This window comes from Vombatus ursinus, unplaced genomic scaffold, assembly GCF_900497805.2.
Source record: "Vombatus ursinus unplaced genomic scaffold, bare-nosed wombat genome assembly UNPS02014804.1, whole genome shotgun sequence".
NCBI lineage: Eukaryota > Metazoa > Chordata > Mammalia > Diprotodontia > Vombatidae > Vombatus > Vombatus ursinus.
Genome location: NW_020954582.1, coordinates 635,962 through 659,875, shown reverse-complemented (window position 1 = coordinate 659,875; position 23,914 = coordinate 635,962). Strand labels below are relative to the sequence as shown.

General features: G+C 49.4%; 1 protein-coding gene across 6 annotated transcripts in view; it reads right to left on the bottom strand.

Moving 5' to 3' along the window:
• USP33 (ubiquitin specific peptidase 33) overlaps positions 1-23,547 on the bottom strand; it is a 56,043-nt gene extending 32,496 nt beyond the window's left edge. Inside the window, exons 1-5 of one of the 6 annotated variants that reach the window (XM_027874006.1) lie at positions 18,519-18,947; positions 17,660-17,829; positions 5,576-5,708; positions 3,143-3,196; positions 2,369-2,431 (exon numbers count right to left, since the gene is read on the bottom strand). In XM_027874006.1, the coding sequence (XP_027729807.1) occupies positions 2,369-2,431; positions 3,143-3,196; positions 5,576-5,671 (213 nt within the window). In that variant the 5' untranslated portion in view covers positions 5,672-5,708; positions 17,660-17,829; positions 18,519-18,947. Of the gene's footprint in view, positions 1-2,368; positions 2,432-3,142; positions 3,197-5,575; positions 5,709-5,822; positions 5,842-17,659; positions 17,830-18,518; positions 18,948-22,653; positions 22,774-23,464 lie in introns of those variants that run through there. The other 5 variants (XM_027874007.1, XM_027874008.1, XM_027874009.1 and 2 more) reach the window with 5 other exon arrangements.
• Between the last annotated feature and the right edge of the window lie 367 nt (positions 23,548-23,914).

The window sequence follows — 23,914 nt, the reverse complement described above, 5'->3', positions numbered from 1 at the left end:
GTGTCTGCACTGTCTTCCCCGACACACACACACACACACACACACACGTCATGCTCCAGCCAGCTGGGCCTATCTGCTGTTCCTCACACATGCCACTCCCCATGCCTGTGTCTACACAGTCTTCCCTGACACACACACACACATACACATGTCATGCTCCAGCCAGGCCTATCTGCTGTTCCTCACACACGCCACTCCCCATGCCTGTGTCTACACAGTCTTCCCTGACACACACACACGCACGCACACACATACACATGTCATGCTCCAGCCAGGCCTATCTGCAGTTCCTTACACACATCACTCCCCATGCCTGTGTCTGCACTGTCTTCCTTGACACACACACACACACACACACACACACACACACACACACACGTGTCATGCTCCAGCCAGCTGGGCCTATCCACTGTTCCTCATGCATGTCACCCCCCACCCGTCTCTGCAGAGACCGCCCCTACACACACATGCACACGCATGTGTATGTGCACACATGCTCGCCTATCACATCTGTCTCTGTGCAGCTAGGAACACTCTCCCCTGACGTCCCACCCTGAGCATTCCTGACTTTTGTCACAGAGCTCCAATAGCACCTTCTGCAGAAAGCCCGCACTGGTCACCCAGGAGCAACGGCCTTCCTGGCTGTTGGAGGCAAACTCCTGGAGAGCAGGGCCTGCTTGCTCTTTGCTTGTTCCCCTGGCACTTTGCAGGGGGCCTGGCACACGCTAAGCATCCAGTGCCTTCTGACCCAGTAGGAACAGCAGCAGAGAAACCTTGAATCGAGGGGCAGACTGGTCACATGTGGGGTGTAGTAACCACAGGGGAGGAGGGCTGGTGGATTGCTTGGGCTTGGAGGTCCTGGGCTAGGAGGTTCAGACAATCCTGCCTCTGCACTAAGCCCAGCCCCAAGGTGGCGAGGCCTAACATTGAGGGGCCACCAGGTGGCCCAAGGAGGGCCCGGGCTGGAAACAGAGCAGGAGAGGGCAAGGGAGGGGATGGAGGGAGGAATTAGGGACCTGACCGTAGTCTACAGCCTGCATGTGAAGGGAGTGAAGATGAATCAGGCATTAATGGTGAAAGCTTGGAGGAACAATGCCCTAAGACCAGGAACGGAGTGCTGGAAGGGCCCCTTGGGAGAAACACCACACCCCACACTCCGGAGGCCTTCCTGGTTCTGTCCCTTCCCAGGCACCAGCTGACACCCAAGTCTGGAGGCCAGGGCTACTAAGAGGTCCGTCCTTTGTCGCCCCTCAGGGCTCCTGACAATGTAAGTTCCTAGTTAAGTCACAGAAGCTCCCCTTAAAATGAACACAAAAAGGCCCAAGTTCCAACGTAAAGATGGAACATTACACAGATTAGCCAAAATCTACGGAAAAATTAAGCTTCTCTTGGGAGACTCAGGAAAATCTCACTGACAGCGACAGCTTCTGTTGCCAACTTGAAGCCAAAGCCAACACGAAACCCTGAAACCCAAATCTGTGAGCTCTCCCCCCCAGCCCCCAACAATGCCACTCTTCTTTGGGGCCTCACAGGAATTCCCTGATCACTTAAGCTCTTTGGGGGCAAAGAAGCATCGACCAAAGGTCTTCTGGAATTCCTGGGGACTAATCTGTGACCCCAAATCCCTGCCACGTGAACAATCGCTGAAAAAGTGGCCAGTCTATAAACCGCTAACACTCCGCTCTGCCCTTGGGGCAGACCTGCCCCCAAGTGAAATCTCTCGTCTGAGACAAGGGATGGGCTCACGGTCATTCAGGCAGCAGCACAGGGCTGAGGTTGCCCCTCGGGCCAGGATGGGGTATGGGGGGAGGGAGGGGGTCGCAGAAGCAAAAGGACCGAGCGCACAGACCCAAAGAAAGCGCTGGAGTAGAAATGTGGTCACACCTGGGTGTCTAGCGTGAAGATGACATGAGGGACATGAAAGCCGCCCGCTAGAGCAGGAGGGGGGAGGACTGGGAAGAGCGTGGGCCTTGGCATCAGAAAAACCAACCCGCACCCCAAGCCTTCGCGGCTATCTGACTTGCTCTGGACCCTGGAGACACCAGCCTGCTTCTGCTCGACCTGAGAGCCCCGGGACGCAGCTGGCTTCCCATCAATGGGCATCTCTCTGCCAGGATGTGGCAGACAGATTGGATGCCCGTCCATGAAGGAACCTCACACAAGTCAGCACACCCTCAGAAGCCTCTTCAATGCTTTCCTCATGATTCATCTGTTTCCCACGTTAATGGGATGATAACCCTGCAATCATCCATCGCTCAACTGAGAATCTAAATATTCTGGAATTCACGCATGATGATGACAGCAGCTTTCACATCCATGCTCACGCTTTAACAAGAAACGTTCATCTGCAGGGGGGGGATGCACGTACCTGAGAGTGAATAGTGCTATGGTCCACGTAGGATTCGCCACAGCCAACGTACGCACATCGGTTCTGTAGAGAAAGAGAAAGCGTGCAAGTCACTTCATAGCCAAACCCTCCCCATGTCGGATCCCCCAGCTCCTCACTGAGAGGTGATCCTCAAACTAAGAAAAACGTCAGAGATTTCTAGCTAGAAAGCGTTCAGTCCTAAATCAGCAGAGCATACTGATGAGTGTTTCACCATTGAGGTAAATGGATAAAAGCCACGGAGCACCCTGCCACACGTTCGTTCCAAAGTCTTATTAGACGTACACACATACACACAGATATATGGGGTTACAGTCAGAGGTATGTACATACACACATATATATACACATTCATACACACACACACACGGAGGGGAATACATTTTATATGTATCTATCTGTGTCCACGTTCTTCCCTTCTTCCTCCCCTGCCCCCATAAGATGTAAACTCCTGGAGTGCAGGAACCGATCTGGTTTTGCCTGGTCAGGGGTGAGCAGGCTGTAACACACAGGCAATGAGGAACATCCAAGGCAAACAGGAAGGAAAGAACGCATGCACACATATATTTAAAGCAAACATTTAAATTACTACACACTTTACCGTGGTCTTTTAAATACATTTGCCTTTACAAGTTAATTTCTGAGCTAGAACCATCTTTATAAAATTCTATCCAAAATGTCTTACACAAGCATATAAACACTTGGAACTGTTAGTTAAGCTTCTCGAGAAAACGCTCAGACGGGTCGTCCACGTACCTCTAGACAGGCCCAGAGATTCGGTCCTCTGACTTTACAGTCCTGACAAGTGCCCTGTGAACAGAGACAGCCTTTTAGGAAACATTTCACAGCCACCTTTGTTTCTAACAGAATTCCCTAAGAGTAAACAGGTCCAGTTAAGCCAAACAGGACCAGAAGAGGCAGGCAGTGCCCGGACATCTGAGTGTGAGTCCCAGCTGCCAGGCACACAGCCCTGAGCAGGGGATTCATCCTCCTTCGGGCCTGTCAAGGTATGAGGAGATGCCCCGTTTGCCAAGGATAGGCCCAGCGAGCAGGCCGCACCCTGAGCTTGGCAGAACAGCCATCCTCTGTGCTCTCCCTCTGGCTAAGTCACAGAACTGTTGCATTGCTCTGACCGGCACCAGGAGCTCTCTGAGCCCAAACACGTTCTGGTCGTGAAGCTCTGCCACGAATCAAACTTGCGTCATTGTGGCTGTTACCTCTCGGTGGCAGGGCTCTGGCTCCCTGCGCAGCCCTTGGTATAAGCATCAAGATCTCCCCACACTGCCTCAGGCTGGACCCCGGCCACCCACGGGTGAGAGGCCACTGCGGGCTCTGGCTCACAAAGTAAAAGCACTAACTAAGCCAGAAGAGGAAAAAAGGGAGTTACAATCAGAGTCAGGGGATCCGAGTGAAAATCCTGGCCTATTTCCTTCTCTTTCAACCTGGCAGCTAGACTAAATCACCTCTGCTACAATCTTATGATTAAATAATTTCTAAAATCCTTTCAGACCTACAAATGTACAAGGCTTGGTCACAGACACACTGTGACTTAACACGGGCATCTTTGGGCCTCCTGCCCAACCTGCTCCATGCCCTCTCGTGGTGACACGATGCCGTGGAAGGGCCCATCTTCTAATCCCGCTGGGAGCCAGCAGCCAGGGGACATGAGCTTTCGACGTCAGGACGGTGATGGGTCAGGCTCAAATTCTCCAAGCCTAGCGACAGTGAAAATCAGGCCCTTCCTCTGCCTCGGTTTCCATTTTTAGCACCTCCTGGAGTCACCAATACCCCTTGCTCGTGATCTGTTTTCTTTAACCTACCTCTTCTGGTACCTTGCAGTGTAACAACCATCGCTAGCACTTAGTAGGCACCTACTGTGTGCCAGGCGCACTTCTTATCTCATTCAATCCCCACAATCACGCTGGGAGGGAGGTGCCATCATGACGGCCATTCTACAGCTGAGGAAACTATGGCCCCTAGCTGCCGCTGACGTCACATCGTAAGTTCAAGTTTTCAAAATGCTTTCCGGGAGATAGTCCCTAGGGTAATGCAGCCTGGCGCTGGCAGACTCCCTGGAGGCCGCCCCCACTCAACAGAGGAGGACACAGTGTCTCGAAGCGCTTTGGAGGGTTCAGGCGTCAGAGTCAGAGCACGGTCTGACAGGTTCTTTCCATGATGCCACCCTGAGGCCTGCTGGTTCCCGCCTCATCCTGCCACTCGCTAAACTCAGGGCCCCCATGCCCTAAGAGCATCCACAGCCCCTCCAAGGCTGCCCCAGAGCATCCTGGGGTGGATACGCTCAGAAGACATCTGAGCCGTCCTTCCCCCTCCCCCACTGTCTCCGTGACCCTCTGGGAGGAGGACAGAACGACCACCTGTCTCGTCCCCAGCCACCCCCCTTAGGCCACCACACGGGCCTCCAGAGCTGTCGGCACACACCGAGGTCTGGGGGTCCCTCAGGGCAGCATCTTTGTCTCCATCCGGCCTCCTCCTAAGGAAGCTCACTCCCAGAGACAGCCCTGGGAGACCTCTCGGGAGACCCCCTCCCCCTCCCCCGCTATTTCTCTGTTCATAAGAGAGCCAGGGTCCTGTGCACGAAGGGGATCCCAATGGGCCACCCCTCTTCCCTCGCCTTTATAAAAACGTTAGTGAATCAGACTGATCTGCACACGCATATGCACATGCACAAACAGTTCATTCTTCTTTTACTTATCAATTATAATTCTGTAATCCAAGCTAATTCTCTTTCCACAACAGGCCAATGCCAAGACAACCTCACCGCCTCTGGACCACCCCTCCCTCCTCGCACCGTACCACGCCAGCATCAGACACGTTTTAAACCACAGAGTGAAGGCAAAGCCACAGCACAAATCCCCATACTGAAGTCAAATGACATTCAGTAAAGCAAACGGATCTGACACTAACAAAAATCCCCTTCCTTTATTCCCATCCTGTTAAAATCAGAATTTTTCCCAATGCAGATTTTGAGGCTTGGTTTTTCTTGGAACTTTTCTGAATAGCCATTTCCAAGACTCACGTGACTACAGATTCCCACACATCCAGCTCTCTCGGAACACTATCAATGAAAAAATAATTAAATGACCACGTCCACACACTCGGTCGTTAACCATAAGCACGAAGCAAACTGATTTCAGGCAAATGTTGAAGTCACAAAAACGTGCAGCTTACAAGAGACTTCTGAATCAAGTTTTCTTTTGTTATTTCGCCCACTGACTCCAAATGTGGACAGTCACTGCTGGGGGCCGGCATTTCAACGCTGGGCATCTCTTTAAATCCCGGAACTTTCAGGGCAAGATAATATCTATGTAACAGAATAAAAAAACACAAAATACAAATTAGGGAGCTGTCTCATGACCATGGCAGGGAATAGTGCAAATAAAACAAACTGAAGATGGCAAACCAAAGGAAAACTCACTAAAATTCATGCTGCATTTAACTAAAAAGCTATAAACACATGTTTAGCCACAAAATCGGTGAACTGGCCAGTAAGATTCATCTGAACACTGTAAACCAAAATCCTTATGAAGTGTTTGCACGCTCATTTATTGGCGCCAGATGCAGGGCTGGCCCCCGTCCTCCTCCTCCTCCTCTCCTCCAGTCTCTGCTTTTCAGAGATTTGCAAAAGACAGAAAAACAAATAAAACTTAGTGAATTGTGAAGCTGACACCCGTTATCACCTCCTGAAAGGATTTCATCTTAGGAAGGAAGAAGGATGGACCTGTTCTCAAAAACACAGAAAGGCAGCTGGTGTGGAGCTCAGGAGTCACACTTGGTTAGCAAGAAAGGCCTGAGTCCCAGGCCTTGCTCAGACACATCCCAGCAGGTGATCTTGGACAGTGGCCTCACCTCTCAGGGTCCCAGGCTACTGGCCACAATTCCGAGCTAGAAAGAGGGCACTGCCGATCTGCATTAGAGCAGATTTTGTTTTAGGGTTTTTATCAGACTGTTCTATGAAAAACATCAATTAAAAATATTAAAAGGAAAGGTGAAAAAAGAAAGCCTCCTCTGCATATTCATCAATGTATGGATTTACTGTGGTTTTTAAAAATCTTATTAACAATAAAAATATCTAGCAATTATATAATGCTTTAATGTTTGCAAAGCACCGTACATCTACTTCAATTCCCTGTGAGGCAGGTGTTATTATTCCCATCTAACCTATGAAGAAACTGAGGCAGGCAATATTTAAGAGGCCAAATGTGAACTCGGGTCTTCCTAGCGATTCGGTGCCATCCAGCTGCCTAATTGTGAATCAGTTTCTGGAGCTCAGAACGCATTCTTCTATAGAAGAAACCAATCAATCAACATTTATCAAGCACCAACTTCTATGTGCCAGGCACTAGACTAAGGCACCTTCTCTGTGCCTGGAACCAGGGAAACCAAGACCAAGCTGGAGCCATCCCTGCCTTCAAGAAGCTTACATTCTGTAATGGAATACTATTGAGCTATAAGCAATGATGAACAGGCTGACTTCAGAAAAACCTGGAAAGGTTTGTATGGACTGATGCTGAGGGAGTGAGCAGAACCAGAAGAACGTTGTACACAGTAACAGCCACGTTGTGCGATGACTGACGTTGATAGACTTAGCCCTTCTCAGCAATGCAAGGATCTAAGACATCTCCAAAGGCCTCATCATGGAAAATGCTATCCACATCCAGAGAAAGAACTATGGAGTCTGAATACAGATCGAAGCAGACTATTTGCTATTTTTTTTCTTCTGTTGAGTTTTGTTTTCTCTTTCTGGTGGTCCCTCCTATTGCTTCTAATTCTTCCTTACAACATCGCTAATGCGAAAATATGTTTTATAGGAATGTATATGTATAGCCTATATCAGATTGCATGCTGTCTTGGGGAGGGAGGTGAGGAGGGAAGGGGAGAAAAATTTAAAACTCAAAAGCTTATGGAAGTGATCGTTGATAATTCAAAATAAATTAATTAAAAAAAAAAGAAAGAAAGAAAGAAGCTTACATTCTATCAGGGAAGAAAATGTGTCTGAGCAAGGCTCTGCACAGCCTAAAAACAAGGTGATTGGGGGGAGGGGGGATCCCCTAGCAGTGAGGAGAAGTCAGGAAACGAGAGGGAACCAGGAGTCTGGGGGCAGCCAACAAGCCCAGCACGCTGCGACCTTAGCTCTGCAGAGACATTCGCTGGTGCTGTTTCTGCTCAAGTACGGTAGCCCATAATGTCCTTGCTTGCCTTAGTAATAAATTCATTGTTCCAAAGGGTGGCAGGGGAACTTCGGAGAAGCCCACTCTCTCCTGGAGCCCTTGTGCGGGGTGGGAAGAAGCCGGGGCTAACTGGCAGAGCCAGCACCCTGATTCATGGAGGAGGGGCAGGGGGAGAGCTCTCTTAGTTCTATTTCCTTTCTGCAATCCTCCCAGGCTTCTCTGAAACCAGCCCCTTCACCACACCTGTTCATCATCCCCGAGGGAAGGGCACCCCAAGGACTCCAGGTCTTTGCCACATTAAAAGAGCAGTTGTATTTTTGGACACAAGGGTCCGTTCCCTCTTTCTCTGATTTTTGTGCGGTTAAAGCCTAGCAGGGGTGCCCCTGGGTCAAAGCGGATGTGAAATTTTTTAACTTTCTGGACTATTTCAAATTGCTTTACAGAATGGCGGGACTAATTCACGGCTTCACCAACAGTACATTAACAGTACATTAATGCACCTGTTTTCAGGCACATTTCAGAGGCCTGGAGTCAAGAAGACCCAAGTTCAAATCCTGCCTCAGACTCCTACTAGCCGGCTATCTCTGGGCAAGGCACTTAATGGCTCTTTGCTTCAGTTTCCCCAACTATAGAATAAGGATAGTAATAGCACCTACTTCCCAGAGTTGTTGCAAGGACCAAGCGAGGTAGCATATGTAAAGGGCTCAGTCCAATATCTGGCACCTAGTAGGTGCTTTCTACTTATTCCCTTCCCTGTCTTCCACAGACCCTGCAACACACCACTTTCCTCTTTCATTAACTTTGCCCATCTACCAGGTGTAAGATGGAACCTCAGAGTGGCTGTAATTGCCATTTCTTTACTTATCAGTGATTTGAAGCATTTTTATATGGTTATTGGTCATGTGGATTTCTTCTTTTGAAAACTGCCTGTTCATATCCTTTGATCATTTATCAAATGGGGAATGGCTCTTACTCTTACAAATCTGAATCCATTTCTTATATACCCTGGCGATGAGACTTTTATCAATGAAACTTACTGCAAAGACTTTTTCCCAATTCTAATTTTTCCATTCTAATTTTAGCTGCATTTGGTTTGTGTAAAAGCTTTTTAATTTTATGTAATCAAAATTTTCCTTTTTGTTTTCTGTGATCCTCTCTGTCCAACCAACTTGAATTTAAAAGACATGAATAGAAGCTGGAAGTGAGGACAAGGAACCCATCAACCAACAAACATTTATTAAGCTCCTCTATATGTGTCAGGCTAGAGAAGAAGAGAAAAGGCAACAGGTGCCTGCCCTTCTGTCTATGCCGCACTCCTGCCCTTCTGTCTATGCCGCACTTTCTATCAAGATAACAGAGGTCAACCCGTGGTGACTTTTGGGAGATCAGAGAAGGTCTCTTGGAGGAACTGGCCCACGAGCTGAACCTCTACAGGGGAGAACTGTTAAAGGAAGAGGGAGAAGGCCAGCATGGCTATACCCAAACTGTGTAGGGAAAGGGAGGTTCAAGTCAGTTCCTGAAGGGCTTTAAATGCCAAATTGTGTTTGATCCTATAAGAAACCACTGGAATTTACATAAATCATCAGCATTTTCATATATTACTAACAGCCCAGCAGCGAGAGAGAAAGAGAAATTCCATTTAAAACTGCAGACAGTAGAAAAAACTCGGGAGTCTACCTGCCAAGACAAACCCAAGAATTCTATGAACACAATTACAAAACATTTTTCACACAAATAAAGTCAGATCTGAACAACTGGAGAAATGCTAATTGCTCAAGGGGGGGCCAAAATGACAATTCTACCTAAATTTATTTATTCAGTGCCATACCAATCAGACCACCAAAAAATTATTTTATTTTATACAGCTGGAAAAAAATCATAACAAAATTCATCTGGGAGGACAAAAGGTCAAGAATTCAAGGAAACTGATGAAAACAAATGTGAAGGGAAGTGGCCCAGCCATACCAGATCTAAAACTATATTATACAGTAGTAATTATCAAAGCAATCTAGTACTGGCTAAGAAATAGAGTGGTAGATCAGTGGAATAGATCAGTGGAACAGATTAAGTACACAAGATAGTAGTAAAATACCTCAGTAACCTAGTATTTGATCAACCCAAAGACCGCAGCTTTGGGAACAAGAACTCACCATCTGACAAAAATTGCTAGGAAAACTGGAAAGCAGTTTGGCAGAAACTAGGTATAGAACAACATCTCATACCATATACCAAGATAAGGTCAAAACGGGTACATCATTTAAACTTAAAGGATGATACTACAAGCAAATTAGAGCAGTACAGGGTAGTTTACCTAGCATATCTATGGATAAGGGAAGAGTTTATGGCCAAACAAGAGATAGAGAGCATTACAGGATGTAAAATGGATAATTCTGACTACATTAAATTAAAAAGGGCTGGGCAGCTAGGTGGCGCAATGGATAGAGCACCAGCCCTGAAGTCAGTAGGACCTGAGTTCAAATTTGACCTCAGACAAAATACTTGACACTAACTAGCTGTGTGACTCTGGGCAAGTCACTTAACCCCAATTGCCTCGGGGGGAAAAAAAGAATAGCTGGGAAAAAAATTGAAAAGGTTTCTTGATCCAACCATTTTGGAGAGCAATTTGGAACTATGCCCAAAGGGCTATAAAAATGTGCATACCCTTTGACGCAGCAATAGCACTTCTAGGGCTATATTCCAGAGAGATCATACAAATGGGAAAAGGACCAACATATACAAAAATATTCACAGCAGCTCTTTTTGTGGTGGCAAAGAATTGGAAATTGAGAAGATGCCCATCCATTGGGGAATGGTTGAACAAGTTGTGGTATATGAATGTAATGGAATACTATTGTGCTATAAGAAATGATGAACAGGCTGACTTCAGAAAAACCTAGAAAGACCTGTATGGTCTGATGGTAAGTGAAGTGAACAGAACCAGGAGAACGTTGTACACAGTAACATCCATGTTGTGCAATGACTAACGTTGATAGACTTAACCCTTCTCCGCAATACAAGGACCTAAGACATCTTCAAAGGCTTCATGATGGAAAATGCTACCCACAAAGAATAAAGAACTATGGAGTTTGAATGCAGATTGAGGCATACTATTTGCTCTTTTTTTTTCTTCTGTTTGTTTTTTGTTTCTTCTTTCTGGTGGTTCCTCCTATTGGTTCTAATTCTTACCTGAAACATCACTAATGTGAAAATATGTTTAATAGGAATATATATGTATAGCCTATATCAGATTGCACGCTGTCTTGGGGAGGGAGGTGGGGATGGAAGGGGAGAAAAATTCAAAGCTCAAAAGCTTATGGAAGTAATTGTTGATAATTCAAAATAAATTAATTAAAAATTTAAAAACAAAAATAAAAAGGGTTTCACACAAACAAAACCAATGCAGCCAACATTAGAAGGAAAGCAGGAAACTGGGGGACATTTTTACAGCAAGTTTCTCTGATAAAGATCTCGTTTCTAAAATGCATAGAGAACTGAGTCAAATGTATAAGAATATGAGTCATTCCCCAATCAATAAATGGTCAAAGAATATGAACAGGCAGTTTTCAGAAGAAGAAATCAAAACTATCTGTAGTCATATGAAAAAAATATTTTAAATCACTACTGATTAGAGAAATGCAAATTAAAACAACTCTGAAGTACCACCTCCCACCTATCAGATAGGTTAATGTGACAGAAAAGGAAAATGACAAATGTCCGAGGGGATGTGGAAAAATTGGCACACTAATGCACTGTTGGTGGGAAGGACAATAAAACTACAGCATTCCCTTTGACCCCACAATACTACTACTAGGTCTATATCCCAAAGAGATTTAAAAAAAAAAAAAAAGGAAAAGGACCTACATATACAAAAATATTTATAGCAGCTCTTTTTGTGGTGGCGAAGAATTGTAAATTGAAGGGATGGATCTCCATCAATTGGGGAATGGTTGAACAAGTTGTAGAGTATACTGAAATACTATTGTGCTATAACAAATTATGAACATGAAGGCTTCAGAAAAACCTGGAAAGACTTATGTGAACTGATGCAAAGTGAAGTTAGCAGAACCAGGAGAATGTTGCACAATAACAGCAATATTGTACAATGATCAACTGTGAAGTCTCAGCAATACAATGATCTAACACATTTCCCAAGGACTCATGATGAAAAATGCTATCTACTCCCAGGGAATGAACTGACAAAGTCTGAATGCTGACTGGAGCACTTTTTTTTTTTTTTAATTTTATTTTTCTTGTTTTTTTGGTGGGTTTTTTGATCTGTATTTTCTTAGACAACCTAGCTAATATGGAAAGGTTTTGCATGACTGCACATGTATAATGTATATCAAATTACTTGCCTTCGGGGGGGTGGGGAGGAGGATGAAGGGGAGAATTTGGAACTCAAATTTTTAAAAAATGAATGCTAAAAACTGATTTACTTGTAATTGGAAAAAAATATTAATAAAAAAGCCACTGGAGTTTGAGTAGAGGAGGGGACATCATTAGACCTGCACTTTAGGAAAATGTCTTCGGTAGCCCCGTGGACTATGAATGGGAACAGGAAAGACTTCAGGAGGATGGCCAATCGAAATCTGTCAGCTCTAGACAAGGCTAGAGGGGTCATTTGGGAAGCAGAGATGAAAGGGTGTGTGTGAGACAGTGGTTGAGGAGAGAAGACAGATACAGATCAGGAATCAATAAAAAGGGAAAGTGGAAAGATCAAGGGGTTTTAGAGGAGAAAATGACAAATACGGTCCTGGCTATGTCCAGCTGGAGATGCTTCTGGCACACTGTCCACCAGGCAGTCACTGCCACCGGCCTGAGGGAGGGGATGCATGTGAAGGTCTGGGAAGAGCTGATGGCTCTCAGGGAAGTCCAAACTGGTCAGGCTACTACACACACATCTCCAGTGGTGAAGGTCAAAAACTGCATATGTGCGATAAAATCTAATTGGAACTATGGCAATCCTAAACATATCAACACCCTCCTAAACGTCTTCACACACGGCACAACACTACTGCTTATTCAGCACATACTGAATTTTCCAAAGGCCTGCTCATCAACGTGACCCTGGATTCCCAACGGCGGGCTCTTCAGAAGGCTAGGCCTGGCAACTTCCACCAACCTGGAAACACAGCCCCGGCACCGTATCTGTTGTCCCTATGCTCATCAAGAACTAGCCTGGCTGCCTACCTTAGCCCGTGTCGGTCAAAAGATGACGGCCTTGGGTGTTTTGGGCACTGGGCGCTGCTGCAGTGACTGACAAAGAGGAGGCAGAGTGGACTCCTCTGGAGCTCTCTGCCCGCTTACCAGTTCAGCTCTCTGGGGACTGGACTGTAAGCCCTAAGGTCCCAGCCCCCTGTGCATCCCCATTAATAGGCTCACCTCTGCCTAAGGGAAGAACCCAGCCCAAGAGCCCAGGGGAGAGAAGAACAGGATGAGAAGGCAGGTAGAGACACGTGTGTCAATTTGGGAGCCAACTTCAATTCACTTTCTAGCCAAAAAATAAATTAATTAACAAAATCTTCCTCGTATTGCTCTCTTACCTGACTCTGCCCTTCAGCCCCCCAGGGAACTGTCTCGGGATAAAAAGTTGAGAGGAAAAAAGCAGCTCCCCCAAATCCAGTGTGTCCTGGGACAGCTCTATTTGCCTTCCAGGGATCTGGAGAACAATCATCCTGCTTTCTCTGGGAGTTTCCGGAAAAATATTTTAAGGAGTGTCTTCCTTTTCCACAAGGTAAACGCTACAAAATGGGATCCCGTCTGCCCCCAAACACTAGACAGGCAGAGGTGACTCTCAGGAACCTCCTCTCAGGCTTCTCAAAGAAGCCAGGGTCCTCCAATCACTACCACAGGGGCCTTTCTTATACACTGGGAGAACCAAACTTTTTTTTATGGGTTGTATGCGAGGTGAGTCAGTCCCATAGCAAGAGCGAGCTAACAGAAGACAGTGGGGAAACAGGAAAAGCCTAGAAAAAGGTCAACCATACTCCAGGTAGATTTTTCTATGTGATGTTGATGGGCAGACATACAAATACTATTATTAATGAGAAGGTGGAAATGGGGTGAGAGCTACTCTGCAGGGGAGGCCACCTGAGTCCCTGGAAATAAGGTCGTTATCGTCCATTATCAGGTCCTACAACACACAAACCACCATCGACCTCCCTCTGGCTGTGTTCCCATGCAGGCTCTTTCCATAATCCCCTTCTCCTCAGAGGTATTGTAGTATAAATGTTATATGCCTGGCTGAGGTCACAGGATCATAGGATCACAGGTGGGAAGGAACCAGCCATACCTGAAAGGAATGCCCCCAGCACGTGCTCACTAAGTGGTCACTCTATCTCAGGGGAAGGGGCGGAGGGAGGGGGCGTGCCACCCAACACATACCAGCTCTGGAGGTTGGCAGGTCTCCCTGACACAAAGCCTGAAGCTTGACAGCTGAGACCACAGGTCCCATCCTGCCTCCTCGGGCAGGGGGTCTTAGCCTTTTCTGTCTCTTGGGCCTCTTTGGCAGGCTGACAGACCCCTCCCGGTATAGACTGAGAGCTCGTGGATGGCAGGTTTGCTTCTTTTTGCATCTTTGGTACATAGCACAATGCCTGGCAGACAGCAGGTGCTGAATAAATGGTTACTGACTGACACCTCAAAAAAAAAAAAAACCTTTTTAAAATCCACAATTACAGAATATACTAAACTTCGGTTAGGGTAGTGAAAATAAAGTCATAATTTCCCTATCCAAGCTCTGGAGCCCCTGAAAACACCCAGGGCTCTAAGGACAAACAAAAACAAACCCATTCACTCTTCCACAGGGAGGTCATTCAGACTCTGGGCAGGGTCAACATCTAAGTTCCTTCCACTGACTGTCACGTGCCTGGTACTCAAGGCTCTTGCCCCATGTCAGGTGCTGCTCTCTTCTGAGCTCAGGAAGCATTTACAAAGCATCTACTCTATGCCACCAGACACTGAGGGTACAAAAACCAAAACCAAGTGGTCTCGGGCCTCAAATAACTGCCTATGAGGTGGGGAGGCAGAAGCAGGCCCATCAGCGATTTTCATACAAAATATATAAAGGGTCGTTTCGAAGGGGCAGCGCCATGGAGGGCAAGAACTTGCTCAGAGGCAGCTAGGTAGCGCAGTGAATAGAGCTCTGGCCTTGGAGTCAGGAGGACCTGAGTTCAAATCCAGCCTAAGACACTTAACACTTACTAGTTGTGTGACCCTGGGCAAGTCACTTAACCCCAATCGCCTCACCAAAAAGGCAAAAAAAACCCAAAACAAAACAAAACAAAAAAAGAACTTGCTCAGACTGGGCCCTGAGAGTCATGGGGATTTCTAAGACCTCCTCCGGGTAAGGCACCCAGAACTGACCTCATGTGGCCTGACCAAAGCAGAGGACAGACAGCTGGCCTATCACCATGTCCCTGGGTCTGGAAGGGTGCCTTCTCACCCTGCTGACCCCCAGAGAGCACGACAGCATCTGTGTTCCTGTACTTGTGAAGTTAATCCCAGGGACCAAGTGTAAGATCTCTGAAGGAGAAACTTCTCTCCTTCCTAGAAGCCCAAGTGCCTGCAGAGAAGCCCCATTACTGGTCACGGGACAACGAGGAAGCAGGAATATTACAAGGACATCAGGGTGACAATTGTTTAGAAAACTCAGGTTCGTGAACACAAGCCTAACTTAGAAAGGATGATTGATTTCGGCCCAATGTGCTGGACTTCAAGCACAAGGCTTGGAAATGATCAAATCGCCAGTGTGAGCCATACTGACGAGACTCCTGCACAGCTCCTTCAAGACAAGGCTAGCCTCCCTTCCTCAGGTGCCTCTCTGCACATCTCGACAACCGAATCCCGGAGTGGCACTGACTGCGAGCCTTCGGAAGACAAAACCTGTCTTCTTCACATTCGGGCTCGCCTTGAGCGAGGCTAACCCTGCTTCAAATCCGCCCTTGTCCAACAGAGCCCGAGAGAATTCTGGGCACCTCGGAGCCCACGATGATGGGGTCTCCAATACTTGTTACAGAGTTAGAGCAAAGGGTGAAAATTCACGGCTTCCCTCCCCTCACTGGGGATGGAACCAATCACAAACGAAGAAGCCCAGCACAGGCCAAATTTATAGCATTCACTTCCTTGATACAGAGGTCAAGAGGAAACCTAAGCACCTGCTAAGTGCTGGGGAACCAATAAAAAGAAGAGCCAGTCTCTGCCCTCAAAGAGCTTACAATCAGATGGGGGAAAACAACACACAAAAGGGGGAGGAAGGCAGGGGCTTAGGGGGCCCAGATGAGGAGATGTGGGAGCTAAGCTCCATCCCCCCAGTCAGGGCAGCACAGCAGGGTGAGGAGGGGGCAGCCAGGAGGCATTTTACAAACAGGTTTTCCCAGTAATGAGCATCCTGGATTGCGAGCAGAGCATCCAGGTGAAAAGTGGATGGCGTGCAGGTGCGTCTGTGTGTTTATGAAAGGTTTCAGGTCATTTTCTTTGACACTCTGTCACAGGGCCCCACCATGGGAGCTCCTGGCACCCAGGAAATCACAGGACTTCTCTATTCTTCCTGTCGGTTTCCTGAGGGCAGGAGCCGTTTCCCTTTTTTCTCTGTGCCTCCAAGGCCTGGCAGGGTCCTTGGCACAGAGTGAGGGCTTAATAAATATATGCCGACTGGGGACGGTGGAGGGATCCCACCAGCCTCACCTTAGGTGACCAAACAAAGCCTGCAGTCCCTAAGGGTGACCGAGAAAGATGCCCCTAAAAGGAGAGGGGTGAGGAGACAGAGCTCAGGCTGCCTCCTGCAGGACAGCTTGGGTACCAAGTTTGAACCGAGAGCAGAGATGGGGACAAACACACTCCAACAAGCTGTCACCACAGCAGGCTCCACCTTCCCCAAGAAGATGGGTCAAAGGACCCCAAGCCCGTATCAAGACATACAAGACACATACACAGTCTTCAGGAAGCATGCCTACCAATACGTAAATGCCAAGGCCCAGAGTGGGCAGAGAGAACCCAGAGTGGGGATGGGGGGGTAATCAGGGAAGGCCTCCCCTAAGAGGGGTCACTGAAGCGAAGGCCTGAAGATTCCAAGGGCAGAGGTAAAGAGGAGAGCATACCAGGCATGGAAGACAGCCTGCACAAAGGAATGAGCTGAAGGGTCATGAGGCTACCAAGTGCTGGGCCTGGAGTCAGGAAGATATGAATTCAAATCCTGCCTCAGACACTGACTAGCTGGCCAACCTGGCCAGGTCTGCCTCAGTTTTCCCGTCTATAAAATGGGGATAATATAGCTCCCATCTCACAGCATTGTGGTAAGGATGAAATGAGGAAATGAGTACATAAGGTGCGTTGCTATCCTTAAAGCACCATATAATGTTATTAATGTGGCCGTGGTAGCTCTCATTATTACACCCTGGGGAACAGTGAACAGGTCAGAACTCTGGCTGCAATTTTAAAATGTATGTGAAAGCAGCCTAGAAAAGAGGACAGACAGTGCCAAGCAGAGGCATGGGTACTTTCCCCTACTGACAAAAGGGAACCACTGAGGATTCTGAAAAGTGGAAGGGTATTTTCAGAAGGTTCTAATCATCAGCTAGTTTTCCCCATCCCTCAGGCCTAAAAGGGCCAGCCCCCCCCCCAAACCTGGGGCTCTTCTCCCCCAGTCAGCCTTTCAAGGGGATCCCTACCACCCCCAGACTACTGAAAAGGGACAGGCCCGAGATCTCCAAGTCTGGGCCCCCCAAACTATGCAAACTATCCTGAGTCCAGATGACGTGAAAAGGTCACTGGGTGAGAACCAGAGTAAGCCACCCACAGAAATGAGCATTATGGGCATTGCCACTGAGCTGTGACCCCATAAGCAGACCTCATACATGAAAACGGAGTCTGTCTACAAGGGGTCCAGTGGCTTAGGTTGGCCCCATTGCTCAGAGCCTCCCCTTTCTGCTTCTGCTGCTTCTCCTTAGGCAAGAAGCGTCAAAAACCAGAGCAAAATAAACCCTGAAACTCAGTGTGATCCACTTGGGCAGTGGCACGAGGTATAGAACCCCCCAAGGAAGGAAGGAAAACTCTTATTTTCATAGTAATGAAGAAAACGCCGCACCTGATTGGTCCTAAAAGTCACCAGTCACCAAAGAAGGCCGTCTGCCTGATCCCGCCAAGAGATGGAGAGTCTGCCCATGGACGAGACGTTTCCAGCCACAGGCCCGTGCGGCCACCAACCAACCAGCAAGCTCTTGATGATAAAGCACCCATTCTGTGCTTGGCACTGTACTGGGCACAGGGCACGTGTAGTAAGAGGAAAAGACAACTTTACCAAAGAATCTTTGTTACAACTTCCCAATTTGAAATGGTCCCCTACACTTTGGTTCAGTCTGTCCTGCACAGGCGACACAGGTGTATGTCCCCAAAGTGTTACTAATCAGTGGGCTCAAAGGGAGTAAACCCTTAAATCATGGGAGAAGAATTTGATCAAAATTAACAGATGCTTATCTTCTCTTGAAGAGAGTGCAAACTGGCAAGAACTTCACTAAATTACTAGGTAATCCCACCGAGGAACTCTTCGAATTCTCTACTAATTAGAGAAATGCAAACGAAAACAAATCTGACCACTAGCCTGCCACCCGCTAACCTGGCAAAGGTAGTTTACAACCATCAAAGGCAACACAGGCAGAGATGGAAATTGGTAAAATCTCTGAGGAAAGCAACATGGCGCCCCCCACCCAGTCCTACAAGGCTATACAGAGAAGAGAGATGGAGAATAGCCTCACTGAGGACTTCCAAGAGCCACTGTTTGGCATGTCTTCATACAGTACGGAACAGGGCAGTCTGGGGAGCATCTGCCTGGAATCCCCATCCTAGAGGAGGAGCAGAGAGCTGGGGAAGAGCTGGGGCAGAGCTGCGGAGGGCTCACTAGCAGCCAGCCAACAGCCACACAAAGCAAAAGAGTGGTTTTTCCTTACTGAACCTTAGTTGTCCTCTGCGAAATGCCAGGTGTCTTGTGTAAGATTTTACGCCTGCCCCCACGCGTATTTTATTGTTGTTTTCATCCCAGTAAGGCAGTGAAAGGGTATCCAAGGAGAGGCTGGACGATCCGTGGTCGTCCAGGGAACGCAGCTCCTCTGGGGTTTCGCCTTCCAACTCCCTGGTTCCACGTGGTCTCAGTTTTTGCCTAGGCCGGCCCTTCGACTAGGAAGGGACAAAACAAAAGCTGCTTTCGGTGGCGTTTTACTTGTGCAGATGCAAACGCAGGCCTGTCCAGACTTTGCTCTAAAATCAGCGATAACAACACTGGCTATCACTTGCGTAGCATATTATGGTTTGCAAAGATTTGACCTTCACAACAACCCTGGAAAGGAGGTGCTATTATTGCCCCCACTTTACAGATGAGGAGACCAAGGCAAACAGGGTGAAGTGACTTGCTCAGGCTCACACAGCTAGCAAGTGTCTGGGGCCACATTTGAACTCCCCAAGATGAATCTTCCCCCCTCGAAGCACTATGGCGCCCCCTCGCTGCTGCCCCAAGCCTCTCTTACTTTGATCATTCTTTCACCGAGCCAAATCCTCCGTAGAGAGATGTAATTCCATCGGTTGCAAAAAGCTGCCACACGCTCATTAAAAAAATTGCCTAAAGAGTCTGAGTTGTTTGTTAGGGGGAGAATTATGGCCCCAGACCTGTGATTTAATTAGGAGAGAACCGCCCAGAGGCCTTCCGGAAGCACACAGCAGACAGGAGGCTTGGCTCCAGCTCTTCCAGAACCCAGAACAACGTGGCTAATAATACCTTACATTACATGGAGAACTCAGGTTCATGGAAACATTTCTCTAAATTGCTTTTCCACAACTGGTAAGAGCCCAGAGGGACCAGAGGACAGAACCTGTAACTCGCTTCACCTGGTTACCGCCAGCCAGGCCCCAGGATCCTCCCCAGCCATCTGCCTTTCCAGCTGCTTCCCCAACCTCCACTTCCGGACCTTCTGGAAATGGATGATTCGACCCATCTGACCATGGCCGTCGCAAAGACCCCATGCTCCAGGCTAGCAGGACAGAGGTTCCCTCCATGACCACCCCCACTTCCTCCCCTTCCTCATGCTTCCTTTGCACTCCCCCTTTTTCTATCCTTTGTATGTGGAAATGATCTCTCATTAAAGTTAAACTGGAAAATAAAAAACTGTTCAAGAAAACCTGTCCAATTTAACAAAACTGTCCTTCACGGCTTCAGAAAAGCCTGGGAAGACTTGTATGAACACAGGCCAACGGAAGGGAGCAGAACCAGGAGATTGCGTGCAGGAACAGCAACATTGCAACGATCGTCAATTGGGATTGACAGTGACCCCGGACAGTTCCAACAGACCGAGATGAAAGATGCTCTTCTCCTCCTCCAGGAGAGAACTGCCCGGTGCTGAGTGCAGCCTGAAGCGGACTTTTTTTTTTTAACTTTATTTTCTTGTGTGTGTGGCGCTTCTATTGCAACATGGCTACTATGGAAATGTCTTGCATGAGCTCAGTATATAATCAAAATAAAATTGCTTGTCTTCTCAGGGAGGAAGGAGGGGTGGGAAAGAGAATTTGGGACTCAAATTTTTTTTAAATGATTGTTAAAAATTTTTTTACATCTAATTTGCGAAATATTTGATGAAATAAATAAAAATAATTTTAAAAAACCAACCACAAAATTGTTCTTCATATGCGACCTGTGCCCTGCTCCCTGGAAATTATTCTTTATATAGTTTATGTTTGATTTTCTAGATCACTGCTTTTTCTCCCAACCAGGACCTAAGTTCCCTGAAGGCAAGGATGGTTGATTTTTGTCTTTGTATCTATCGCCAAGGTGGGGAGGGGGGGAGCAGGAGGACGAGGACTGAGAGGGCCGGTGCTTAATGCTTTTTCAATTGAAGTCAACTAACTCGATCTTCCTCACCAGGCTCCCTAGATTTGATCATCACTTCCAAGACATTCAGGCAATTGTCCTGACACAAACTTATCTACTTCTATCATTCCTCCAGTGACAACCCCAAACTCCACCTGCAGAGCACAGGACTAGGCCTCCTGTCCTCCTGGGGCCTGAAACCACTGGAGGAGACTTCTCTCGATTCTGCCATCCCTTCTCCTGGCCTGCCTGGGGCAGGGAAGGAAAGAGCCTGGGTTTCACCCAGAAGAGACCTACATTCAAATGTCACCTGGCAGAGCCTGCTTCCTCACCCAGTGAAGGTAGATGGTGCAGCACTCACCTGAAATCCCCTCTTTCCCCTGGATATGTTACCCTTCTCCCCCTCAGCCCCACCTTCTTTCCTGGTCCCCCGGGACCCGACTGCCAGGGCCTCCCTGCCCCTTTCATCTACTTGGTATCTATCTTAGCTGGACCCCATGTCTCCCCATCCAAATGAATGTCAGCTCCTTCTGAGGGGGGATAGGCAATGTTTGCTTTTGTCCCAGTGTCTCTGGGACCCTAGCCCAGCAATCAACCCTTTCTCTTGGGCTTTTTCTCCTCTCCACAGGCTGCTTCTCTGCCCAAAACCAGTTCTAAATAGGATGACTCCCCTGAGGACTCTTGACCAGAGGGACTCCACTCTGAATACCTCCAAGCCCTTTAAAGAATGTAAGGAATGGAGCAATCCCTTTCTGTAAATTGGGATAGCCAGAGGCTGTCCAGGGAAGCTGACTTGCATGCAGTGCCAGGTTTCTGGACCCAAGACCGGCCACATTGGCCACAGTAGTTTTCAACAGAACCAACTTAAAGCCAGGGGAGGCCCGAGTCATCGCTTCTGCCAGACTGGCCGTGTTGCAGTATTGACCAAGGTCTCTAGTTCAGCTATGGTACCCAGGCAGCTTCCACTGATATGAGATTGATAAAATGAGCAGAAACCATCCCATGAGGCTCCAAGGAGCCGCACTCATTAAGCACTCACTGTCTACAGCCATCACAGTCAACTGGCTCCCACTCTCTTGCACTGGGGCCATCTTGGGGGAGAGGGAGGTGTACTGATACCCAACTCACAAATGACCTCAGGCTATCAGGTGATGGGAACCTGTGACACAGCTTGTCCCTTCCCAATGACTAACTCAGTCACATATTATTATTATTATTATCGGACAGACTTAAGTTCATAGCACGTCCTGACTCTGGTGAGGGTACCTACTGTGCTGGAGAAATCAAGCAAAGAAAGCAGAATGACTTGTTAACCCTCCAGCTCCTTCCTCCCCTTCCAGGAAAAGCTGTCTATGATTAACGCATAGACCTCCCTCCCCAACCAAGCTCTGAAAGGTCAGCTAGGATCGACAAACTGCTGAAGCCAAGGGCCTCTCTCCCCCTCGCCCCTCGGCAGTACTGGCCGGAGCTGACAGCCCCTTCCTTCCAGGGGGCCGTACCCCCCACTCCTGCTCTGGCTCCTCAGCCCACCCCTCAGAAATCTCCCTTGAACTCCCAGCTCTGCCTCTCCCTGGCCCAGGCTGTCCTGGATGTTACTGATCTTCTACCCTCCTCTCTGAGCCCACTGAGACCAGGAGCGTGCAGGCTCTCCTTAGCACCCTCATGCCATCCTCCAAGTGTGGCAAGCCTGCTTTTCACACAGACACCTAAGAGCCAGGTTCACATTTCTGCCTGGCATTCAGGGCCCCAAGCAGCTAACAATGCCCAGAGGCAGGCACTCTCATTTTCCTTGTGAAAGAAAAGGCCTGACCTTCGGCTTGGCGGAAGCCCCCGATGGACAGGAGACTTTCCCCACTAGACTAGTAGCTCCTGGAGGGCAGGCTCGAGCTTACTGTTCTATCTGTGGCCTGTCGGCACAGCACAGCCATCCTAAATGCTTTATCAGGAGCCTCAGAACAGCTGTGCCTGGCCCCAGCCCAGCTGGTGAGCACCTGCGTGGGCCCAGTAGGCCCCCCCCCCCCCACCACCAAGGCCTGGAGGCCAGGGGGACACTCCTGATGGAAATCTGCCCCTCTCCCCTCCCTCCCACCTGTGTGCAGACCCTTCTCAGCTGACCTAAGGCTCGCACCTGGCCCCTCTGACTTCTCTCTACTCGTCACCTGCATCATCGGCCCATCCAGTCCCCAGGGGCAGCCCACCTCCATGGCCGGCCCCAACAACTGAGGCACCTTTCACCTCCTCCTTCCTGGAGCACATGCTTCTCCCCAGCTGTCACAGGGATGCTTCAGCAGAGATCTGACCCTCACTCCCTTCCCTGCTGGGTAAACCGCAATGGCCCCATCGCCCTCCTGGAAGAAAACAAATTCCCTTTGGAGCGCGGCCCGACGTTCCTCCGCAGTGGCAGCGCTATTCATGTCCTCGATACTCACCCCAGGGCTCCCAGTGGGGGCCACCCTCCCCACCTCGTGCTCCAGCGGGTGCAGCGTAAGCGCTTGGAGGCCAGGGAAATGAGTTAGCACCCGGCACAGTGCGCGCTGCACCCCCCCCCTCCCCGGCAAGGCAAGGGCCAGGAGGGCTGGGGGAGGCGCCGGCAGCTGGGGGACCCCGGGCTGGGTTTCGCCGAACAGATGACCCTAGAGCAGGGGGTCGTAACCGGGGGTCCATGGGCAGATGTGGGGGGAGGAGGGCATCACCTCTTCCTTGTCATTGGCTTTCCATTTCATCTGCACCCCTATACACCTGCCTTTCAAAACGGGACTCGGGGGCGAAGAACGCCTCCCTACCTTGGGGCTACAAGCACGGGTACGAGCACCTCGGGGAAGGCCGGAGCGCCCCCCCTCTGGCTGCACTCCCCCGCCCCTCGGGCCATGCATGCCAAGGGGAGAGAGGCCCCGCCAGACGCCTGCCCCAGGGCACACAGCAGGCACTTGCTAAGCGCTCGCGCAGGGCAGCAGCGAGGAAAGGCCGGTCTGCGGCCCTGGCGGCCACTGTCATCTCCCCCCTCCGCGCGCAGGTGCCCGCCGGCGCCCCCGCCCTTACCCCCGTCCCGCTCACCGCTCCCCCGGTCTCGGTCACGGCCACGGTCACGGCCACGGCCGCTCGGGATCCTCGCCGCGGCAGCGAGCGCTGGTCCCACCCCGGCCCCGGCACCCTGCGCTCCGGCCCGCCGCCGCCGCGGCCCCGCCTCCAGCGCCGGCCGCCGGCCACGGCCCACGGCCCACGGCGGGGCCCACGTCTCGTCTTGTTGTGTTGCGTCCCGCCGCCGCCGCCGCCGCCGCCGCCGCCGCGCCTGCCTCCTTCCGGGGCCGCGGGCCCAGCCTGGAAGGGCGGGGCGGGGAGTGGAGGGGCGGGCGAGAAGAGGGAGGGGCGGGGAGAAAGGGAGGGGGCGGAGGGAGGAGAGAGGGGAAAGGAGGGATGGAGGGTGGAGGGAGGGGAAGGGGAGCGAGCCCCGCCCCCGGGCTGGTGGGCAGGCGCACTCGGGCCCGAGGG